The 19,785-nt window shown below is 47.5% G+C and overlaps 1 protein-coding gene across 2 annotated transcripts in view; it reads right to left on the reverse strand.

The window, feature by feature from the left end:
- Window positions 1-2,774: 2,774 nt before the first annotated feature.
- setd3 (SET domain containing 3, actin histidine methyltransferase) overlaps window positions 2,775-19,785 on the reverse strand; it is a 58,257-nt gene continuing 41,246 nt past the window's right edge. For both annotated transcript variants that reach the window (XM_029729676.1, XM_029729677.1), the window contains exons 7-13: window positions 12,551-12,609; window positions 11,722-11,836; window positions 9,841-9,915; window positions 8,555-8,721; window positions 4,953-5,038; window positions 4,069-4,229; window positions 2,775-3,935 (exon numbers count right to left, since the gene is read on the reverse strand). In XM_029729676.1, the coding sequence (XP_029585536.1) occupies window positions 3,231-3,935; window positions 4,069-4,229; window positions 4,953-5,038; window positions 8,555-8,721; window positions 9,841-9,915; window positions 11,722-11,836; window positions 12,551-12,609 (1,368 nt within the window). In that variant the 3' untranslated portion in view covers window positions 2,775-3,230. The remainder of the gene's footprint in view (window positions 3,936-4,068; window positions 4,230-4,952; window positions 5,039-8,554; window positions 8,722-9,840; window positions 9,916-11,721; window positions 11,837-12,550; window positions 12,610-19,785) is intronic.

The raw sequence follows: 19,785 nt of genomic DNA on the forward strand, positions 1-19,785 counted from the left end.
TGGACATGTGCAGGACTGCCGCTCTCTCCGCTGCCCACCCCCATTATAATAATATATTCAAGGATTAAAAGGGGGTTTTATCTTGGAGCGCCCATGCATTATGAATGGGGAATTTCAAAATTTAATTGCCCCGAATTAAATGATTCAAGATAATGTTTCTTTTATAAATTCGTAATAGGTCCAGGGGGCAAAGAGTGGGAAAATACATTAAATAAAACTTCCCTCCCCAACAAAGGAAAAGAGAAAGAGTGGGGAAAAAAGGGATGCTGACCTTGTGCCCCTGGAGGAGTGTATGGGCTGTTTGGAGAAGACAAGAGAGCAGGAGGAAGAGAGAAAGAAAGAACAAGGCTGCACACGAATAGGAGGTGAGAAATTAGATTCACTTTAATCTGTGGCGTTTCCATGTGGACAGTTTCATGACTATTCTGTGTTGTCCAAAGTCTAAATACTGTACATCACAACCTTCTGTCACCATCACACAGGACCAACCTCAAACTACTGCATATGGTGAGTTGGACTGATCCCAGATCTGTTGGTTGTACAGTGTAAGAAGTATTGTACCAACTTTTCACTGTACTTACACTGCATTTAAGGTAAAGGTTAGGGTCGTCTCGTGGGGCCATCCTTTCAAACCTGGTCTTGTTAACAGAATGTGAGAAGCCTTGGTTCCCAGACTAGGGTTGCTGTCATGTACAGTAACAATGAATCATTTCAACAGTTACAATAATCATCATACAGTCACACGAGAACCCTGTAAAAGTCAAAACGTTACCACCAACAATCAATTTGAGAGGAGTTAGCTAAAGCAGATCTGGGACCAGGCTGTAAGGTAGCCTGAGTGCCAGTCTGTTTGTGCCATCGTGCCAACTCCTTGTCACTCATTGGCTTGACAATGACAGCAATGGGGTTGGCAAGAGCACAAACAGATCTGGGACCAGGCTAAAAAGGTGAGCTGGTGAGGACTTTGTGGCTAGATATAACAGGGTGCTGTGAATTGCTTGGAGAGTGGGATTGGTTAAAGCAGTAGGTAGATTCTCAGTAACTGTACACTACACTAACTGGAAACAATCTGTAGAGAAGCAGCAGGTAAAGACTGGTAGAGAATCGTACAAGTAGCAGTAGTAGTCCATTGGGAGTCAGTCAAAATACAGGAACAAACCAGTCCGTGATGAGAGATTGGAGCGTGACAAAGCAAAGTATGCAGCAGATAACACGGTGATACTTCAACAACGTAGAAAGGTCGAAAACAAGCCCCTCTATAGTTGCGTTATTCAGTAGAATAGACTGGGAGCAACTCTCATTTTGCGGGTGGTAGCAGCGTGAACAGATAGATGAATTAGAATAAGCAGCGCTAGCTAACACTTTGGAGTAAGGCGGAAATAAACTGCTGGTGCATGGCCTATTAAAATGGCCGCTCATATCCACCATCCATCCATCCATCGCGCGGGGGGAGAAGTGTAGGCAGACACCAATGAATTAGCTCCCTGTGCCGACACGAAGCGCTGTCTGCTATCAGATGAAATGACAATAACAGCTACTGTACTGGAGATACGGGGTTATTTAAGAGCTTAGGCATCTAACAGAGAGAGCTAACTCCACATCATGTTTGGAAAGCCATTAAAATGTTAACACAAAACCAAACTAAGCTGAAAATACAGAGCAGATGTCATACAGACAAATAAAAACATACGTTGGAAATTAGCGTTTGGATCAGAGACCGCTTTATTAACGTTTTGTTTGTCTCCTTTCTGGTGCGGAGGGAGGAGTAACAAAAAAGTTCACACTGTTTTGGGATGTTTAACAACAAAACCATCATCGAAGTGAAATGAGCAGAAGTCCTTTGCGCGAATCACATCTCGTCATGTCTTGCTGAAGAAGGTTTGACTTCATCACCATTCTGACCTATGGCTCTCATAATATGGACTAGCGTTAGTCATATTCTTCATCACAACAGAAACTCTTCCTTGGGTGATTCAATTGCAACTTGAAGAGCTGAGGTACATTCATAATAAAGTTTTAAATGTAAAAAAAAAAAAAAAAAAAAAAAACAAATCACCTGCTTTTAGTCATCAAATTTCACTCAATAAACACACATATTATCCTTTCCATTACATTTCAAATGGTACTTCATACTCTTTGAGTAAAGAAATAAAATACTGACTGTTCCCAGAAGTAGTGCACAGGACATTTTGTGCCAGCAGTTTCCTTCAGTTGTATTTAAAATGCTATTGAGTAAAACCAGGAAGTGCAGCGCGAGAAGAGAGAGGGGAAGTGATGATCTCAGAGAACAAAGAGCCAAATACACCAGAGAAAAAGATTGAGTGAAATTATACTAGGTGTATATTAAAAGGTGCAATATGCAGAAATCGCTCTGCCATTTCCTGGTTTAAAAAATTCTAAGTTTGCCTAATTTCAGTTTGTGACAAAAACAAGCCGCTGTGAAATATCTTTTCAATAACACAAAAAAATGTATTTCAGCTGTTTGAAGCTGGTGTACTAAAGTGAAAGTAAAAGACTCAAAAACTAAACTTAAGAATAGGAAGCATAGAAATAGCATACACAGAACTGATCTAACACTTCCTAAACTTACTTTCAATGAAAATGACAGATCTAAAATCCCATTTCTATGTGAATTTGGTCTGGTCTCCCAAAAAGTAACATATTGCAGCTTTAAGATAAACTACAGTCATAAACTGAGCGAGAGGTAAAGGATTAGGATGAGATTTTGGCTCGCTAGAGACAAAAATACTATTTAAATCTAATTTCTTTCTTTCTGTCCCACCTACAGTAGTGGACCTGAAACCAGCGCCGTCCCCTGCCATTGTTACTCCCTACCGTTCTCTCACAGCTTGTATGTCAATAAACTCAACGTAAACCAGTAAAGCACTGTTCAAACCTCAAAAACAAAAAGCCAGTTTTTCATGTAAATGACAAACTTCTAATACTCAGATAGAAGGCCGATGGGAGAGACACACTGACTGGCAGTGTGCAAGCGGTCTGCAGCGGTTGGTAGGTAGGAAGGCACCAATAACAAAGCCATGGAAGGAGGGACGAACCAACGAAATGGACAGATAGTGAAAAGTTCTACCATTTAAAAATTCTAATTCTTAGCTCCTTCTTTATTTCTGAGTCACTTTAGAGAGACAAAAATAAATAAATAGAAAAGGGCTGACTGACTGACTGCTGCTCTTCTTCTTCTGCAATAACGGTTAGCTAGATGACGATTCCATCTATTCACTGTTGACTTTGGGCTCGTCTCCAGTTCGTTCCGCACTCAGGTCCAACTCCACTCCCAGTGAGAGAGAAGCAGCAGTAGCCTTGTCTCCGTTCTTGGTTTGGCCTTCCTGTTCCTGGGTGGTTGCAGGGACAGCAGTGTCTGGCGTGGTGGAGTTAGCATCCACACTATCCCCCTCCTGAATCAGGCTAGTGTCCTGGGCTTGGCTAACACTTCGGCCTGCGTCTGAGGAGATTGAGCTAGCTTCTTTGCTAGCCTCCTGAATCGGGCTAGCAACCTCCAGGACTGGACTAGCGTCCTCTGTCAGGCTAGCGTCTGTACCATTCCCGTTGACCACCACCTTCCCACCATCCCCGTTGACTATGAGGGGGGCTAGATCCCTGGCTGCGCCCCCGTGTCCCAGCTGCTGTACCTGAGCCAACACCTGCTCCACCGCTGCCTGGTCGTCTCCCTCCTCCTCTAGTTTCCTCAGGATGATGGGCAGTTTGTCGTCGGCCTCGGCATTCTCCAGCAGGGCGATGTCGCTCTCCTCATAACGTGGCAGCGGAGCGCCTTCCTCCTGCTGCTGCTGGAAGTGCAGGCGCTTGGCCTTGCCGCTGGCCACCACCCTCTCCAGGATCTGCTTCTCAGCCAGGCGCAGCTGGATGGCCACGCGGGAGTGGAGGGAGAGGCCGGGCTTCTCCAACGCACACTGGTCATCCTGGAGGAGAGGGAGGTGGGGCGACATTGGGCAGAGGGTGAGGTGGAGGGGAAGGGAGGGGGAGACAGAAAGTGAGTCAGCAAAGAGAGAAAATAAAACAATATGGTGGGCGAGCCATGTTGTCCTTACTGACCTGGGAGCTGGTCTTGTAGGTCTGGAGCAGCAGGGCAGCCCTGGTCCCCAGGAAAGTCCACAGTTTGATCTCATTGTCCCAGCTCACAGGGAACTCGGTGTTACCCAGGGTGAAGATCTTATTGATGGCATGTTCTCCTACCAGGTAGTCCTTCAGCTCTTCTGTGGCGAATAGGGGTTCAAATGGCAGCGAACCAGAATGTCAGGACCAATACGATTACGCAGAGGAAACAACATCCAGCTCAACTCATCTGGTCTTTAGTGCTAAACGCGTAACAATGTTTATTTTTATTTTTTAAAAGACGTCAATTAAGCTTGGTGACATGAATTAAAACCTTGAACATTAGAGTTAAGATAAAGGGCTGTTATTCTACAGGCCGAGTTCCCCAGGTAGTTAAACCGGGAGCCGACTGCTGTCTTCGCAATCTGCCTTTTGATTGGAGCTATTACATAAGGCTTGATTACCCCGGAGAGGGAGACATGAAAGGATCGGCGGTTGAGTGCCTAATGTGTTCACATGCCACACACACACACCTGAGTCAATAGTATATATATATGTGTGTGGCCTGAGGTAGAGGAGGCCTGTCTTTTACAGAAGCTGTAGTATGCTAGCCAGGCCTGGGTTCAAATACAATTTCAAATCGTTCAAATACTTTGAGCATTTGCTTTAGCCTGCCCGGAGAGGTTACGCGGGTAACCTCGATCGAGTAAAGTATTTTTATTATTTCAAACTGGATTTCACGTCTAGGTATCACTCCTAACTTCTCCTCAGCCGTTTCTGGTATCGTGCCTTTGCGTGTGACGGGCCTTGTGACCGTGCGGGGATCCACAGGCAAGGTCCCGAATCGATGCTAGCATTTACGCTTGCGCGCATGTGCGTCTTACCCTCGGTCATACAGAAGACTCTGAGGAAGGCCAATAGCTGGGCAGAGATTGGAGGATCGCTGCAGTGCAGGGCAAAGATACTAGACCTGATGAGAGTGGAGAGAGAGAGAGAAGAGGGGAAAGAAGTGAAAGAGAGACCGTACAGTCACAACAACTTCTCTATTTCCCATTACACACACCATCTCTTAGTTAAACCTAGACCAGTAAACCCTACCAGGACCTTATAACCTCGCCTGTAGCTGATCAGGCTCTGTCAGAGCTTCAATCAGCCTTTATTGCCCAGCAGAAAGCCGTAGTTGAACTGAAATTGGTACTTAATGCAGGTAAAACCAAGTACATGTTGTTTTCCAAATCACATAAAAAGCTATCTGATGATTTATGCATACGTCCTTTGAAAGGTGCCCTCATTGATGGTGTCTCCACCTATAAATATCTGCGCGGCTGGATTGAGGAAAAGCTGTTTCAAAAAGCATGTTGGCGAGTTAGTTAAGAAAAATGAAGAATTCAAATTGGCTTCTTCTATAGGAAGAGGTCCAGTCTTTCGTTAAATAGCAGAAAAACGAATTATTCAGTCAATATTCATTCCGGGTATTGACTATGGCGATAACCTATATCAGTGGTCGCCAACCGGTCGATCTTCAAGACATTCCTAGTCGATCACCAAATATTTCTGTAGAAAAGCCAAAGAACAATAAAGGCTTGAGCTCCTTTTTTAAAATCGTGTTGAGTTGATGCCGGTAGGTGATTCAAAAGTCCTGCGCACCGGGTGGGCAAAGTGTTCCCATGAGACAAACTCCACCTACCAGCAAATCGGTGACTAAATCGAGGGCGCCTACTGCGCTGCCCAATCGGATAGCTCAAATCACCGTGGCTACAGATCTTCCGTGACCCTGGCCACAGCCACATATAATAGGCTACTAGCCTACATAAAATATTTAATAACTTTTAAAACCATGACCACAGAGAGATTGTCAATGAATACAGCAAAGAGCTGCTGTTTTGTGAGTGAGTTCATGTTTAAGTTTATATTCAGCACTGTCACTGTTTTTATTCAACACTATCACAAAACACTATATTTTGTTATATGCTCGGGCTGCAGCTGCAATGAATGAGTAGCCAAGTATCGATAGCCCTGCGTTTTATTATTATTAGCAGCTCGTCGTGACGATTTTAATATGAAGGAATATTTCACTTTCTCTGGTTATAGGAACAACAGTAATTTGTGCATGAGGCAGATGTGGTGCGACTTGAGTTTCATCATCAGGTGGAAGACGGTGTCCCCTCTCCCTGGTCAGTCTCACCGGGGGAAACGAAGGACAGAAAAACGGTGGAGAAAAATCTTTTTAAAAACGGTCATCCAACTCATCCTTCTAGAGCTCCGACTTTTCGACCTGAAGATCAGTGACGTGGTGATGTGATCTCGTTGACCATCAGATGCAGGTACCGTCAGTCCAGTAAAATAAAATAGCTAATTATTTCAATTCATGCTCCACAGTGCCTCACACGTGCTAAACCAACTGATTGGCAGGCCAATCATATAGCGAACATGCTGTGATAATGTATTAGGCCTGATGCCCAAACCTCATTCCCACAAACCTGTTTGAGGTTAATGTAAAAAAAAAAAACTACATCTGTGCAGTAGATCTCAGCTTGCTTTTTGACTGCGAAAGTGATCTTGGCTCAGAAAAGGTTGGTGACCACTGCTCTATGTGAATGCAGCGGTCACTGTATTGAAGCCATTGGACGCTGTTAACCAGAGCGCATTATTACGGGCGATGTGTACCGTACACATCTTTGCATTTTGTACGAGAATGTGGGCCGGCCCTCGTGGTCTCGTAGATCGATGCGTTGCACTATTTTTGTCTATGAAGCCCTCTCGCATAAACTTCCACCAACCTTACCTCATTGTGAACCTATAGATGTACGGCTACCGGACCCAGGCTCAGGGATGGTGAACTCTGGACATCCCTTCCATCTCTACTGAGTTGATCTGCTTTTCCACCCAACTTCCACATGATCGACTACGTACTTTAAAATTGAAGGAGTTGATGCCTCTAGGGCATTTCGGACGGTTATTAGGGTTCCTTTAACTGAATAATGTGTCTGTTTATTATTGTGTTTGGCTTTTTGTGTATTGTTGTTTATAATAATGTATTTTAAGGTGTATATCAATGTGTAGGTGAATGTGTTTATTGTATTTCGATGTGTATACAGGGCTCATCTGGAAAAGAGACCTGGGTCTCAGCATCGACTCCCTGTCAAAAATAATGGTTAAATAAAAATGTGTAATAAAACTGTACACCTCAAAGAAAACAGCTTCCACAGTGATCGCTGTATGGCGTAACCCATATAAACCCTGATCTGTAGGTTAAACTCAGTGAAGGGGCTTGGCAGGTACAGTTTGGGTTAATGGAGGTTAGTGGCCCCATGGCTAACTCAGATCTCCACTACCCTCTTGTTTAGTTTAGCAGCCACTGGTCCATGGTTAACCAAGACCCACGCACATTTAGCATCAGCCGACTCATTTAAGCTGAGTGGAGGGCAAACCCTGATCCCCTGATGCATCTTTAATACACACTTAATCAATTACAAGTAAATCTTTCATTACCACGGGATATTGCTGGTGTTTTAACCCTGCCGCTTATAACAGAGAGAGAGAGAGGAGAGAGCGAGAAAGAGAATAGAAGAGGCAGAAAGAGAGAGAAGGGAGGGAGATGCCATTACACCAGGGGTGGGCAGGCTGGTGGGCCGTTGTGGGCGCAGGCTTCTGTTCCAGCCAAGCAGAAAACGTTGAAAATTTGAACTGTATCCAGGATAAAAACATTGCAGTGTTGTGTCAGAATAGGCCTGTATACCATGTGGGGTGCTCCCCCCCCCCACGGACGCTGGCATCGTTTGATCATTACCCTAATGTTACGCAGCCTTCCTTCCCCGTCTTATTAACAAGAGCACTTTTAATCTCTTATCGATGGGCATTCTGAGTCTCACGGTGGAAATGAGAGTACAGTCTGTTGTGTTGTTGCTGACAGATATACTGACGCACGCTGTTCAAAAAGCACCGAGGCAACGACACACTGCCTGTCTGTCGCCCATACATACACTGGGATATATACGAAGAGGCGTTTTCCAACCACAGCGGGCTCTGGTCGAAAGTAATGCCCGCATTAAGGAATGTTAAGCCCCTTCCTGGATAGCCTAAAGGCAGGTAGCACTCCAGGAACACGGTTGGCCAGCCCTGGAATAGTGCGCCATTTGGGATGCACCCTTCATGTCACAGTGCAGCGTTTTGTTTTCAGAGTAAATTCTCCTCTCCTGTATGTACTGTTGTGATAGCGACGGGCAGAGAGAGAAGTAATGTAATAGCAACGCTGCTAGACTAGAGCAGGCCTCAGTAATGTGTTTGCAGTGTAATAATGTCGGCCATGTCCTGCCAATTGTCACATTGATCAATTCACTGAAATTCTGGAAAATATTGCCCTCCTGAAATTACCCGTCTCTGACATAATGGAGAGAGATAATTTGTTTTCTCTCGCGTTACCCCTCTCCCTCCCTCCCTCCCTCCCTCCCAGGGGATGCCTGTGTACGCGCGCCTCTCTACTTACGAGGGGATGCCAGCGCGGGCCAGCACCTCCGCCTTCATGGCGTACAGCCGTTCACTCTTGGACACGCCCAGTTTGATCTTGACCCTGTCGTGGGCGTTCTCCTGGAAGAAGAAGCCGTTGTGGATCACAAACTCAGCGTTGGACCGCGTCCCATAGAATATGTAAATCTGAGGACAGACGAGAGAACAGTCACTCACCATTAAATACTGAAACTTCCCCTTTTTACAACATAATGTTAAACGGTTTTTCTCCCTGAAAACAGGAGAAACTGTTTAAAAAAAAAAACAGCCACTACAAACATTAGTATTTTACTGGCTGGCAGCTAAAGTCAGCTGAACTTCACCTTTATCATCCGATTGGAACTCAACCTCTAGAAGGTTCCTGTAGATCGGATCATTTGGATGTAAGCAATGTGGTGAACATTCCAACCACGATTCCTCTGTACCGTTTTCCATCATAATCATGTTATCATTTGTGATCTAGTGGAAGCTACACACGGGCACAGAGAATCCCCACACCACTCGCGTACGGCTCCAACATATTACATCCACATTTACAGATAGCAGAAGGACTGGGAGAGGTAAAGGAGCGCGAGAGACGGGGCAGGGGATAGAGAGGAGGAGTGATAAAGCTTAGGAGGGAATGTAGCTTAGTGGTTTGTGTGTCTGTGAGCTCAGGCAGGTTCCACGTCCAAAATTGGCACCCTATATAGTGCAGGACTTTTTTTTAAACCTGGGACCATAGTGCTCTGGTCAAAATTAGTACACTAGATAGGGAATAGGGTTCTATTTCAGACACACCCTCTGTGAGCTCAGGGCACTTCGGCCGGACGGTAACATCTGCCGGAGGAATCATAGGATCAAGAGGCTCGACTCCCCATCACTCCCCCCCCACACACACTTCGCTGTCTCTAAATCTTATCAAATAATTCCCATTCTAAAAAGAGAGAGGTGGAGATGGGGAGGGAGCTGTAGAAGTTGGTGGAATCCCGATTCTCCACCCCTCTCCCAAAGCACGGATTTAACAACTGTGGAAACTCCCTCCAGCCAATAAGTCAGGCACGGCCCAGCTGACTCACACCCAGCCTGACCTTCTCCCGCTCCCTGACATACTTCAAAAAAAAAACACAAATAAAAACTTTATTTAACTAGGCAAGTCAGTTAAGAACAAATTCTTATTTACAATGACGGCCTACCCCGGCCAAACCCTCCCCTCACCCGGACGGCTAGCTCTGTATCGCAGCTAAACAGTAAACGACACAGTAGTGTCATGCTGCCCAGACTCACCTGGTCGTTCTCTTTGTAGTCCTGCAGAGCCACACACTCACACCGGTCGTCCTCCAGGTTGTAACCAGTGGTGATCTGAGAAACAAACAGGCAAACTGTAATTCATCCATTCACTGACTGAATAGTGACGGTTGGAAAAGCTCATGGAAGCATTTTAGTTATCTTATCCAGAGCGACTTACAGGAGCAGTTAGGGTTAAGTGCCTTGCTCAAGGGCACAGACAGATTTTTTTCACCCAGTCAGCTCAGGGATTCGAACCAGATACCTTTCGGTTACTGGCCCAACGCTCTTGGTTTTATATGGACTGGTTCAAATCAAACTTTATTTAAAGTGCATTTCAAAACATAACACACTTTACAGTAAAACATTAAAAGTTCAGAGCTGCAAAGTGAAGCTCCATCACTGACTGGCGAAACAATTTACAGCATGTTTATTTCCTATACTGTACATGACCAGCTAACCTAACAAATGTACAATATTTCCCCTCCTAGGTTTAGAAGAGCTGTATATCAAATCCTCCATTCGTTTGGTAACAAACTCAAGGGACTAACGAACAAAAATCAGCAAGCAAATTTATTTCAGAACATGAATGTATTGGTTTAGCATATGTAATCAATGAGTACATCAATACCTATAATTCCTTTATCCGGATTTAGTGGGAGCTTTACAAAATGGGCAGAAATGAAGGAAATTGAACAAGCCCAACACCATTTCTCACCCGTGAGTAACACTGCGGGAACTAGTGCTGAAGACGAGCAATAAAAATGTGGAAATATGTCGGAGGAAGTTGCAACCCATTTTTATTAAACTAAAACCAAGGGAATACACAGGAAGACATTTTATTACATGTCTTTAATGACTCGCTTTGTCTACATATCAGGCTTTCACAAATCAAATCTCATTTAAGGGGCGTAGACGCCGTTTACATGCACACGCAGGGAGGAGATATTACTGCTCCGTTACAATCAGTCAATGAACACAAATCAAAGCCAAATGATTGCGATAGATAAAAAAAGAACCCATGAGATAAACGTAACCATCTTAGGAATACACATTACACTGGTGCGGTTTCTCGCAAATCTGCAATTATCTACAGCAGATGTCTTGATCGTGTGTGTGTGTGTGACAATTTTTTAAACGAAAAACCTACGATTTTAAAACATACATTTAATTAAAACCTCTCGCACAGTGGGTAGAGGATGTTCTGTTCGCGTGCCGTTGTGCAACAGGCCCGTTTCAGGCCATGCAACATTACAGCAGTGGTGGAAAAAGTACCCGATTGTCAAAGATACCTTCATAGAAAATGACTCACGTAAAAGTCCCCCAGTAAAATACTACTTCAGTAAAAGTCGAAAAAAGTCTTTGGTTTTAAATATATTTAAGTATCAAAGGGAAATGTAATTGCTAAAATATACTTAAGTATCAAAAGGAAAAGTATAAATCATTTCAAATTCCTTATATTAAGCAAAGCAGACGGCATCATTTTTTTAATATATATATTTTTTACATTTACGGATAGCCAGGGGCACACGCCAACATCATATACAAACGAAGCATGTGTGTTTAGTGAGTCCGCCAGATCAGGTAGTAGGGATGGCCAGGGATGTGAGTGAACTGGACCATTTCCCTGTCCTGCTAAGCATTCAAAATGTAACGAGTACTTTTGGGTGTCAGGGAAAATGTATGAAGCAAAAAGCACATCATTTTCTTAAGGAATGTAGTGAAGTAAAAATAAAAAGTTGTCAAAAAAATAAAAAGTACAGATACCCACAAAAAAATACTTAAGTACCGGTAGTGTTTGAAAGTATTTCTACTTAAGTACTTTACACCACTGCGTTTCAGCCATGTTATAGTGTATAATAGCATGTTTGTAGTACTCACCAGACCGTTGGTATGGTTACACATGTCCCAGAGAGGGATTAGGGCGAGGGTGACGCGGCTACCGTCCTCTGTAGGGATCTGGTTCTGACGGGTCATCACCGAGGAAACCGCCCATCTACAGGGGTCAAAGGGTCACGGTCAGCCAATTATCACATCAGCAACAAGACCCACTTTCCTGGACTAACCAATCACAACAAGGGCCCTGTGTTTTCCTGAATAGCTGTTAGTTATAGCCTCAGGTGGTCGGGACAGTCCTAATCATAGCCTGAACTTTAGTAACGTTTGAAGTACGCGAAACTAAGTGTTTGTCCTAGTGACCACTGTTGTGGATGGTACAGTAGGCGACTGAACAACAACATCTTGATTATTAACTGAAGACAAGGGCATCCAATAAATATCAATCTGTGATCTTGTTATACTGATGTCGAGGCATGCTCGGAGAATTATTCTAAAAACGACATTGTAACCGGGCTAACAGCGGTTCCTCCGAAAAGCCTATGGCGCCACGGTGACAAGATAACAACACACGCAGTCCCGGCTCCGTCACTCCCACAACAGGTTGCCCGGCTGGAGGTCTGCGTCACACTCAACACAAAGGGAAGATGAAAAGAGGCCGGCGATAAATGATTCCCTCAAAGATAACAAAAGAGCGAGGAGAATAAACGCTCCGTTTAAAAACGGGGCCGTCCTGGATGCCGGCAGTTGTTCTACACTCTTAGACTGTCTTAACACGCGCACGGACATGCGCACGGACAAGCATTTCAAAAGCAGGCCGACTCGCGCGCGCACGCACACACACACACACACACACGCGCGCGCGCACACCAACCTGTAGTCGTCGTATGTAAAGGCGTCCTTCAAGGGCAGTTTACTGGTGGTCGGATGAGTCTGGAAATGGAAGGTTAGGAGGAGAGGAAAAGAAGGGAGAGATGGAGAGATGGAAGATGGGAGAAAAGAGAGTAAAACTAAATTAAATAATACATCAGTGTGGAATTTCGTTATGCGGCTGATACTAACAAGAGTGTGTTTGTGGTGTGTGTAAATGTGTGTGAGGGGTGTGTTATTGTGTGTCTGTTAGAGGAGTGTGTGTGTTAGCGTCCACGGTGCAAGCTAGGATCAGGATGGCGTTAGCCCCCCATACATCACTGTCAACTTAATTTGTTGTGCCCAGCAGCCGTCATAAATCTGCTTCATCAATTTGGGTGACAGAGAGCCACCAGTGACACAGAAATCTACATTTAAAGCCACACACTGGACGCCTCCAAGGGCTCATTTACAACCTAGCAGGAGCTAGAGGGAGGGGGGACTAGCACACTTCACACCTAGAAAGACAGAGGTGGAGGAGAAAGAGAGCGGAGAGAGCGAGAGCAGAGCGAGAGCAGAGCGCACAGAGAGAGAGCAGAGCGAGAGCGCAGAGAGAGAGCAGAGCGAGAGCGCAGAGAGAGAGCAGAGCGAGAGCGCAGAGAGAGCGCAGAGCGAGAGCAGAGCGAGAGCGCAGAGCGAGAGCGCAGAGCGAGAGCAGAGAGCAGAGAGAGCGCAGAGAAGAGCGCAGAGCGAGAGAAGAGCGCAGAGCGAGAGAAGAGCGCAGAGCGAGAGAAGAGCGCAGAGCGAGAGTAGAGCGCAGAGCGAGAGTAGAGCGAGAGCAGAGCGCAGAGAGAGCGCAGAGCGAGAGAAGAGCGCAGAGCGAGAGCAGAGCGCAGAGCGAGAGCAGAGCGCAGAGCGAGAGTAGAGCGAGAGCAGAGAGCAGAGAGAGAGAGCAGAGCGAGAGCGCACAGAGAGAGAGCAGAGAGCACAGAGAGAGAGCAGAGCGAGAGCGCACAGAGAGAGCAGAGCGAGAGCGCACAGAGAGAGCAGAGCGAGAGCAGAGCGCACAGAGCGAGAGCAGAGCGAGAGCGCAGAGAGAGAGCAGAGCGAGAGCAGAGCGCACAGAGAGAGAGCAGAGCGAGAGCGCACAGAGAGAGCAGAGCGAGAGCGCACAGAGAGAGCAGAGCGAGAGCAGAGCGCACAGAGCGAGAGCAGAGCGAGAGCGCAGAGAGAGAGCAGAGCGAGAGCAGAGCGCACAGAGAGAGAGCAGAGCGAGAGTAGAGCGAGAGCAGAGCGCACAGAGAGAGAGCAGAGCGAGAGCAGAGCGCACAGAGAGAGAGCAGAGCGAGAGCGCACAGAGAGAGCAGAGCGAGAGCGCACAGAGAGAGCAGAGCGAGAGCAGAGCGCACAGAGAGAGAGCAGAGCGAGAGCGCACAGAGAGAGCAGAGCGAGAGCGCACAGAGAGAGCAGAGCGAGAGCGCACAGAGAGAGCAGAGCGAGAGCAGAGCGCACAGAGAGAGAGCAGAGCGAGAGCGCACAGAGAGAGCAGAGCGAGAGCGCACAGAGAGAGCAGAGCGAGAGCGCACAGAGAGAGCAGAGCGAGAGCAGAGCGCACACAGAGAGAGCAGAGCGAGAGCAGAGCGAGAGCAGAGAGCAGAGCGAGAGCAGAGAGCAGAGCGCAGAGAGAGAGCAGAGCGCAGAGCAGAGAGCAGAGCGCAGAGAGAGAGCAGAGCGCAGAGAGAGAGCAGAGCGCAGAGCAGAGCGCAGAGCGAGAGCAGAGAGCAGAGCGAGAGCAGAGAGCAGAGCGCAGAGAGAGAGAAAGAGCGAGCGAGCAGAGTGGGAGAGAGAGAGAAAGAGCGAGCGAGCAGAGTGGGAGAGAGAGAGAAAGAGCGAGCGAGCAGAGAGGGAGAGAGAGAGCGAGCAGAGAGGGAGAGAGAGAGCGAGCGAGCGAGCAGAGAGGGAGAGAGAGAGCGAGCGAGCAGAGAGGGAGAGAGCAGAGAGGGAGAGAGAGAGAGAGAGCAGAGAGGGAGAGAGAGAGAGAGAGCGAGCAGAGAGGGAGAGAGAGAGAGCGAGCAGAGAGGGAGAGAGAGAGAGTGAGCGAGCAGAGAGGGAGAGAGAGAGAGCGAGCGAGCAGAGAGGAGAGAGAGAGAGCGAGCGAGCAGAGAGGGAGAGAGAGAGCGAGCGAGCAGAGCGAGAGAGAGAGAAAGAGCGAGCGAGCAGAGTGGGAGAGAGAGAGAAAGAGCGAGCGAGCAGAGGGAGAGAGAGAGAGAGAGAGAGAGCGAGCGAGCAGAGGGAGAGAGAGAGAGAGAGAGAGCGAGCAGAGAGGGAGAGAGAGAGAGAGCGAGCGAGCAGAGAGGGAGAGAGAGAGAGAGAGAGAGAGCGAGCAGAGAGGGAGAGAGAGAGAGAGAGCGAGCAGAGAGGGAGAGAGAGAGAGAGAGAGCGAGCAGAGAGGGAGAGAGAGAGAGAGAGAGAGCGCGAGCAGAGAGGGAGAGAGAGAGAGAGAGCGAGCGAGCAGAGAGGGAGAGAGAGAGCGAGCGAGCGAGCAGAGAGGGAGAGAGAGAGCGAGCGAGCAGAGAGGGAGAGAGCAGAGAGGGAGAGAGAGAGAGCAGAGAGGGAGAGAGAGAGAGAGCAGAGAGGGAGAGAGAGAGAGCAGAGAGGGAGAGAGAGAGAGCAGAGAGAGAGGGAGAGAGAGAGAGAGCAGAGAGGGAGAGAGAGAGAGAGGGGCAGAGAGGGAGAGAGAGAGTGGAGCAGAGAGGGAGAGAGAGAGAGAGAGCGAGCAAGAGAGGAGTAGAGAGAGCGAGCGAGCAGGAGCGAGAGAGAGAGAAAGAGCGAGCGAGCAGAAGTGGGAGAGAGAGAGAAAGAGCGGGAGCATATAGGGGAGAAGAGCGATCAGAGATGGAGAGAGAGGCGAGCAGAAGAGGGAGAGAGAGAGCGGAGGCGAGCAGAAGAGGGAGAGAGATAGCGAGCGAGGCGAGTCAGAGAGGTCTAGAGAGAGCGAGCGAGCCAGCAAGAGGGAGAGAGAGAGAGGAGAGAGCAGAGAGGAGAAGAGCATAGAGGAGAGAGAGCATGAGGGAGCGAAGCAGAGAGGGAGAGAGAGGAAGTGAGCGAGGGAGGAGAGGGAGAGAGAGGAGCGAGCGGAAGGAGGGAGAGAGAGCGAGCGAGCAGAGAGGGAGAGAGAGAGAGAGCGAGCGAGCAGAGAGGGAGAGAGAGAGAGCGAGCGAGCAGAGAGGGAGAGAGAGAGAGCGAGCGAGCAGAGCGAGAGAGAGAGAAAGAGCGAGCGAGCAGAGTGGGAGAGAGAGAGAAAGAGCGAGCGAGCAGAGGGAGAGAGAGAGAGAGAGAGAGCGAGCAGAGGGAGAGAGAGAGAGAGAGAGCGAGCGAGCAGAGAGGGAGAGAGAGAGAGCGAGCGAGCAGAGAGGGAGAGAGAGAGAGAGAGAGAGAGCGAGCAGAGAGGGAGAGAGAGAGAGAGAGCGAGCAGAGAGGGAGAGAGAGAGAGAGAGCGAGCAGAGAGGGAGAGAGAGAGAGCGCGAGCAGAGAGGGAGAGGAGAGAGAGAGCGAGCGAGCAGAGAGGGAGAGAGAGAGAGAGAGAGCGAGCGAGCAGAGAGGGAGAGAGAGAGAGAGAGAGAGCGAGCGAGCAGAGAGGGAGAGAGAGAGAGAGAGAGAGAGCGAGCAGAGAGGGAGAGAGAGAGAGAGAGCGAGCGAGCAGAGAGGGAGAGAGAGAGAGAGAGAGAGAGCGAGCGAGCAGAGAGGGAGAGAGAGAGAGAGAGAGAGCGAGCGAGCAGAGAGGGAGACAGGCTGGCTCAGAGCCTGTTGAGAGACAGGCTGGCTCTGTTAGAGGTATGGGTTACTGAGCTGAAGGAGCAGCCCCCCAGCTACACCACCTCCAGCCCAGACACAGAGCTTCTACAGGACCAGATCAACCAGTGCAGGACCCAGCTGAAGAACTCTGTCCAGGAGCTGAGAGAGAGCCTTACCACAGCGCTTGAGGAGGTAAAGGCCACCATGAGGAGAGAGCTAGTGCAGGTAAAGGAGGAGATGGCAAAGGAGTTGTCTGTCATCAAGAGGGTGCTACAGCACAGAGAACAGACTGTAGAGACTCCCAGAGAGAAGCTGCAGCCCCTCACCAACCCCCTAACAACCCCACTGACCCACCTTTACCCACAATCCCCCCCCATACCGACAACACTTTACCCACACCCCCAGTCAACAAAGAGGCCCACATAGAGACACCTACTACAGAGAGAAGCTCTCTGGCCCCCCCTGACACACCCCCACACACCCCTCCATGTACACAGGCCCTGTTTACTCCAGCCCCAGACCGAAAACGCACTAATCTGGTAAAACCCACTGAGGTGGCCATCCTCATTGACTCAAATGGGAAATTCATTCAAGAAGATAAACTCTTCCCCCAACACAAGGTGTGCAAAATATGGTGCCCAAAAACACAAGATGCACTCCACATCCTGTCCCAGCCTGACTTTGGCACACCAGGCCACATTATTATTCACACCGGCACCAACAACCTGCGAGAGGAGCAGGAGAGAGTAGGCAGCCTGGTCAACAGAGTAGCAGAGAGGGCCTCTGAGTGGTTCCCCAACTCCCACATCACCATCTCCACTCTGCTGCCCCGCAAAGACTTTCATCCCCGTACCATCCAGAAAGTCAACGCTGACATCACCAGAGGGTGTGGCCTACTCCCGAACATACACATTGCTCACCACCCAACAATCACCCCAGAGCATCTACACGACCACTCCCACCTGAGGAAGCAGACAGTAGGGATGTTTGCCAAGTCCCTAAAGGACGTAGCACTTGGTAGACAAACACCCCATGCTGTACTGGACAGAGGAGCACCCAGAGACCCCTACCAGACCACTGCACCACCAAGGAGCCCCAGGCCCCTTCAACGCCACACCAGACCCAGTGCACCCCACAGGCCCCACCCACCCCCAGAGCATCACCACTTCCATCGGCTTAGCCAGACCAGACCGGGCCCAGCCTATTATCCCGCACCAGACCACCACCCCTACCAGACCAGAGAGGAAGTCCCACGGCCCAGACCTGGCCCCCCTCCACCTCACAGGGCCCAACAGCAGGACCAGCGCAGCTACGCGGAGGTCGTCAGAGGACAGGAGAACCCTGTAGGATTAAGTGAGATTAAACAGCTCCTCCAATACATCTGCACTAAACTGCACTAACACACACGGACGCATACACACACACACCACACACACACACACACCTATTGTACTAGAATTTACTTGTTCAATGAATAGGAATATTTAACAGAATAACAGAATAAATGTTAGCTGATATCCTGTTTATCTCACTCTTAACAACTTATTAGTTAATCGTTACTGTATTTCTGACTGCTACTCTTTCTTTTTGCAACATGAAATCACTATCAGTTAGCATGTGGAACATTCAGGGTCTAAACTCATCAACCTTTGGTCTGAAGAGTTTAGCACTGGAGTTCAACAAAAATCTGAAAGATGTTGACGTCATCATTCTGCAGGAGACATGGTGTAAGGCTGACGTTGTCACTCACTGTCCCACAGGCTACAGAGAGGTCATTGTGCCATCACAGAAACACAGCTCTGTCAATAGAGGCAGAGACTCTGGAGGATTGATCATTTGGTACAAATCCGAACTACAAAATCTAATTGATCCCCTCAAAATTGGCAAATACCACATTTGGTTAAAACTAAAAAAATAACTTGTACTGACAGAAAAAGATGTGTTCCTTTGCGCAATATATATCCCCCCCTCAGAATCTCCATATTACTCAGAGGAGATCTTCCCCACCCTCGAGGAAGAGACGTGCCATTTCCAGGCCCAGGGAAATGTGCTCATCTGTGGGGACACAAATGCGCGCACAGGAACACTACCTGATCTAACGAGCACACGAGGGGACAGCTTTATTACAGGCCATACTGTTTCTAACTATCTTAATCTCCCCCATAGAAACAACAGTGACAGCACCGTCAACAAAAACGGAAGGGATCTTTTGCAGCTCTGTAGAAGCCTGGGTCTGTACTTTGTCAATGGTAGGTTACGGGGGGACTCTTTGGGGAGATTCACCTACTGCTCACCTCTTGGCCACAGTACAGTAGACTATATGATCACAGACATGGACCCTTTCTCTCTCAGCTCATTCACTGTCAAGCCACTAACACCTCTGTCTGATCACAGCCAAATTACATTGTTCCTCAAAAGAACAGACCTGGAAACAACCACACATTCACAGCCCAGTAAGCTGTACAACATCAGAAATTCATACAGATGGGCCCAAAACAGCACAGAAGAATACCAGAAAGCAACCTGGAACCAAAATATCCAAACACTCTTAGATAACTTTCTGGATACCACATTCACTCACAGTAAAGAAGGCATCAATCTAGCAGTACGAAACATCAACTATATATTCAGGCAAACGGCAAAAGAAGCACAATTGAAATTGATAAAAAACTAAACTAAAAAAAAATCACAGATGACAACTGGTTTGATGCAGATTGTAAAATTATAAGGAAAAAACTTAGAACACTATCCAACCAAAAGCACAGAGACCCAAATAATGGTGAATTACACCTTCATTACTGTGAGACTTTAAAACTCTATAAACGTACACTCAGAACCAAAAAAGCACAGTACAACAGCAAGCAGCTGACACTAATTGAGGAGTCCATAAACACAAACAACTTTTGGCAAAATTGGAAAAAACTAAAAAAATCTAAACAAGAGGAATTAGCAATACAAAATGGTGACATATGGACAACCCATTTCAAAACACTCTACAACACCGTTCAAATTGACACAAACGCAGAACAACGCCAAATCCATGAGAAGTTGAATGGATTAGAAAAAGCTATAAAGGACAATCAAAACCCATTGGACTCCCCAATTACTGACCAGGAGCTCTATAAGAAACTTCAGGCTCTCAAATTTAAAAAAGCCTGCGGACCTGATGGCATCCTAAATGAGATGCTCAAACTCACTAGTGCAAAATTTCAATTGGCTATATTAAAATTGTTTAATTTGATCCTGAGTGTAGGTTATTTCCCTGACATCTGGAACCAAGGACTCATAACCCCAATCTTTAAGAATGGAGACAAATTTGACCCTAACAATTACAGAGGCATTTGTGTGAACAGTAACCTGGGGAAGGTTTTCTGTAGTATCATCAATGTAAGAGTTCTAAAACTTCCTTAATAAGCACAATGTCTTGAGTAAAAGCCAAATTGGATTTATACCAAAACATCGCAC

The sequence above is a fragment of the Salmo trutta genome, chromosome 33 (genome assembly GCF_901001165.1).
Source record: "Salmo trutta chromosome 33, fSalTru1.1, whole genome shotgun sequence".
Taxonomy (NCBI): Eukaryota; Metazoa; Chordata; class Actinopteri; order Salmoniformes; family Salmonidae; genus Salmo; species Salmo trutta.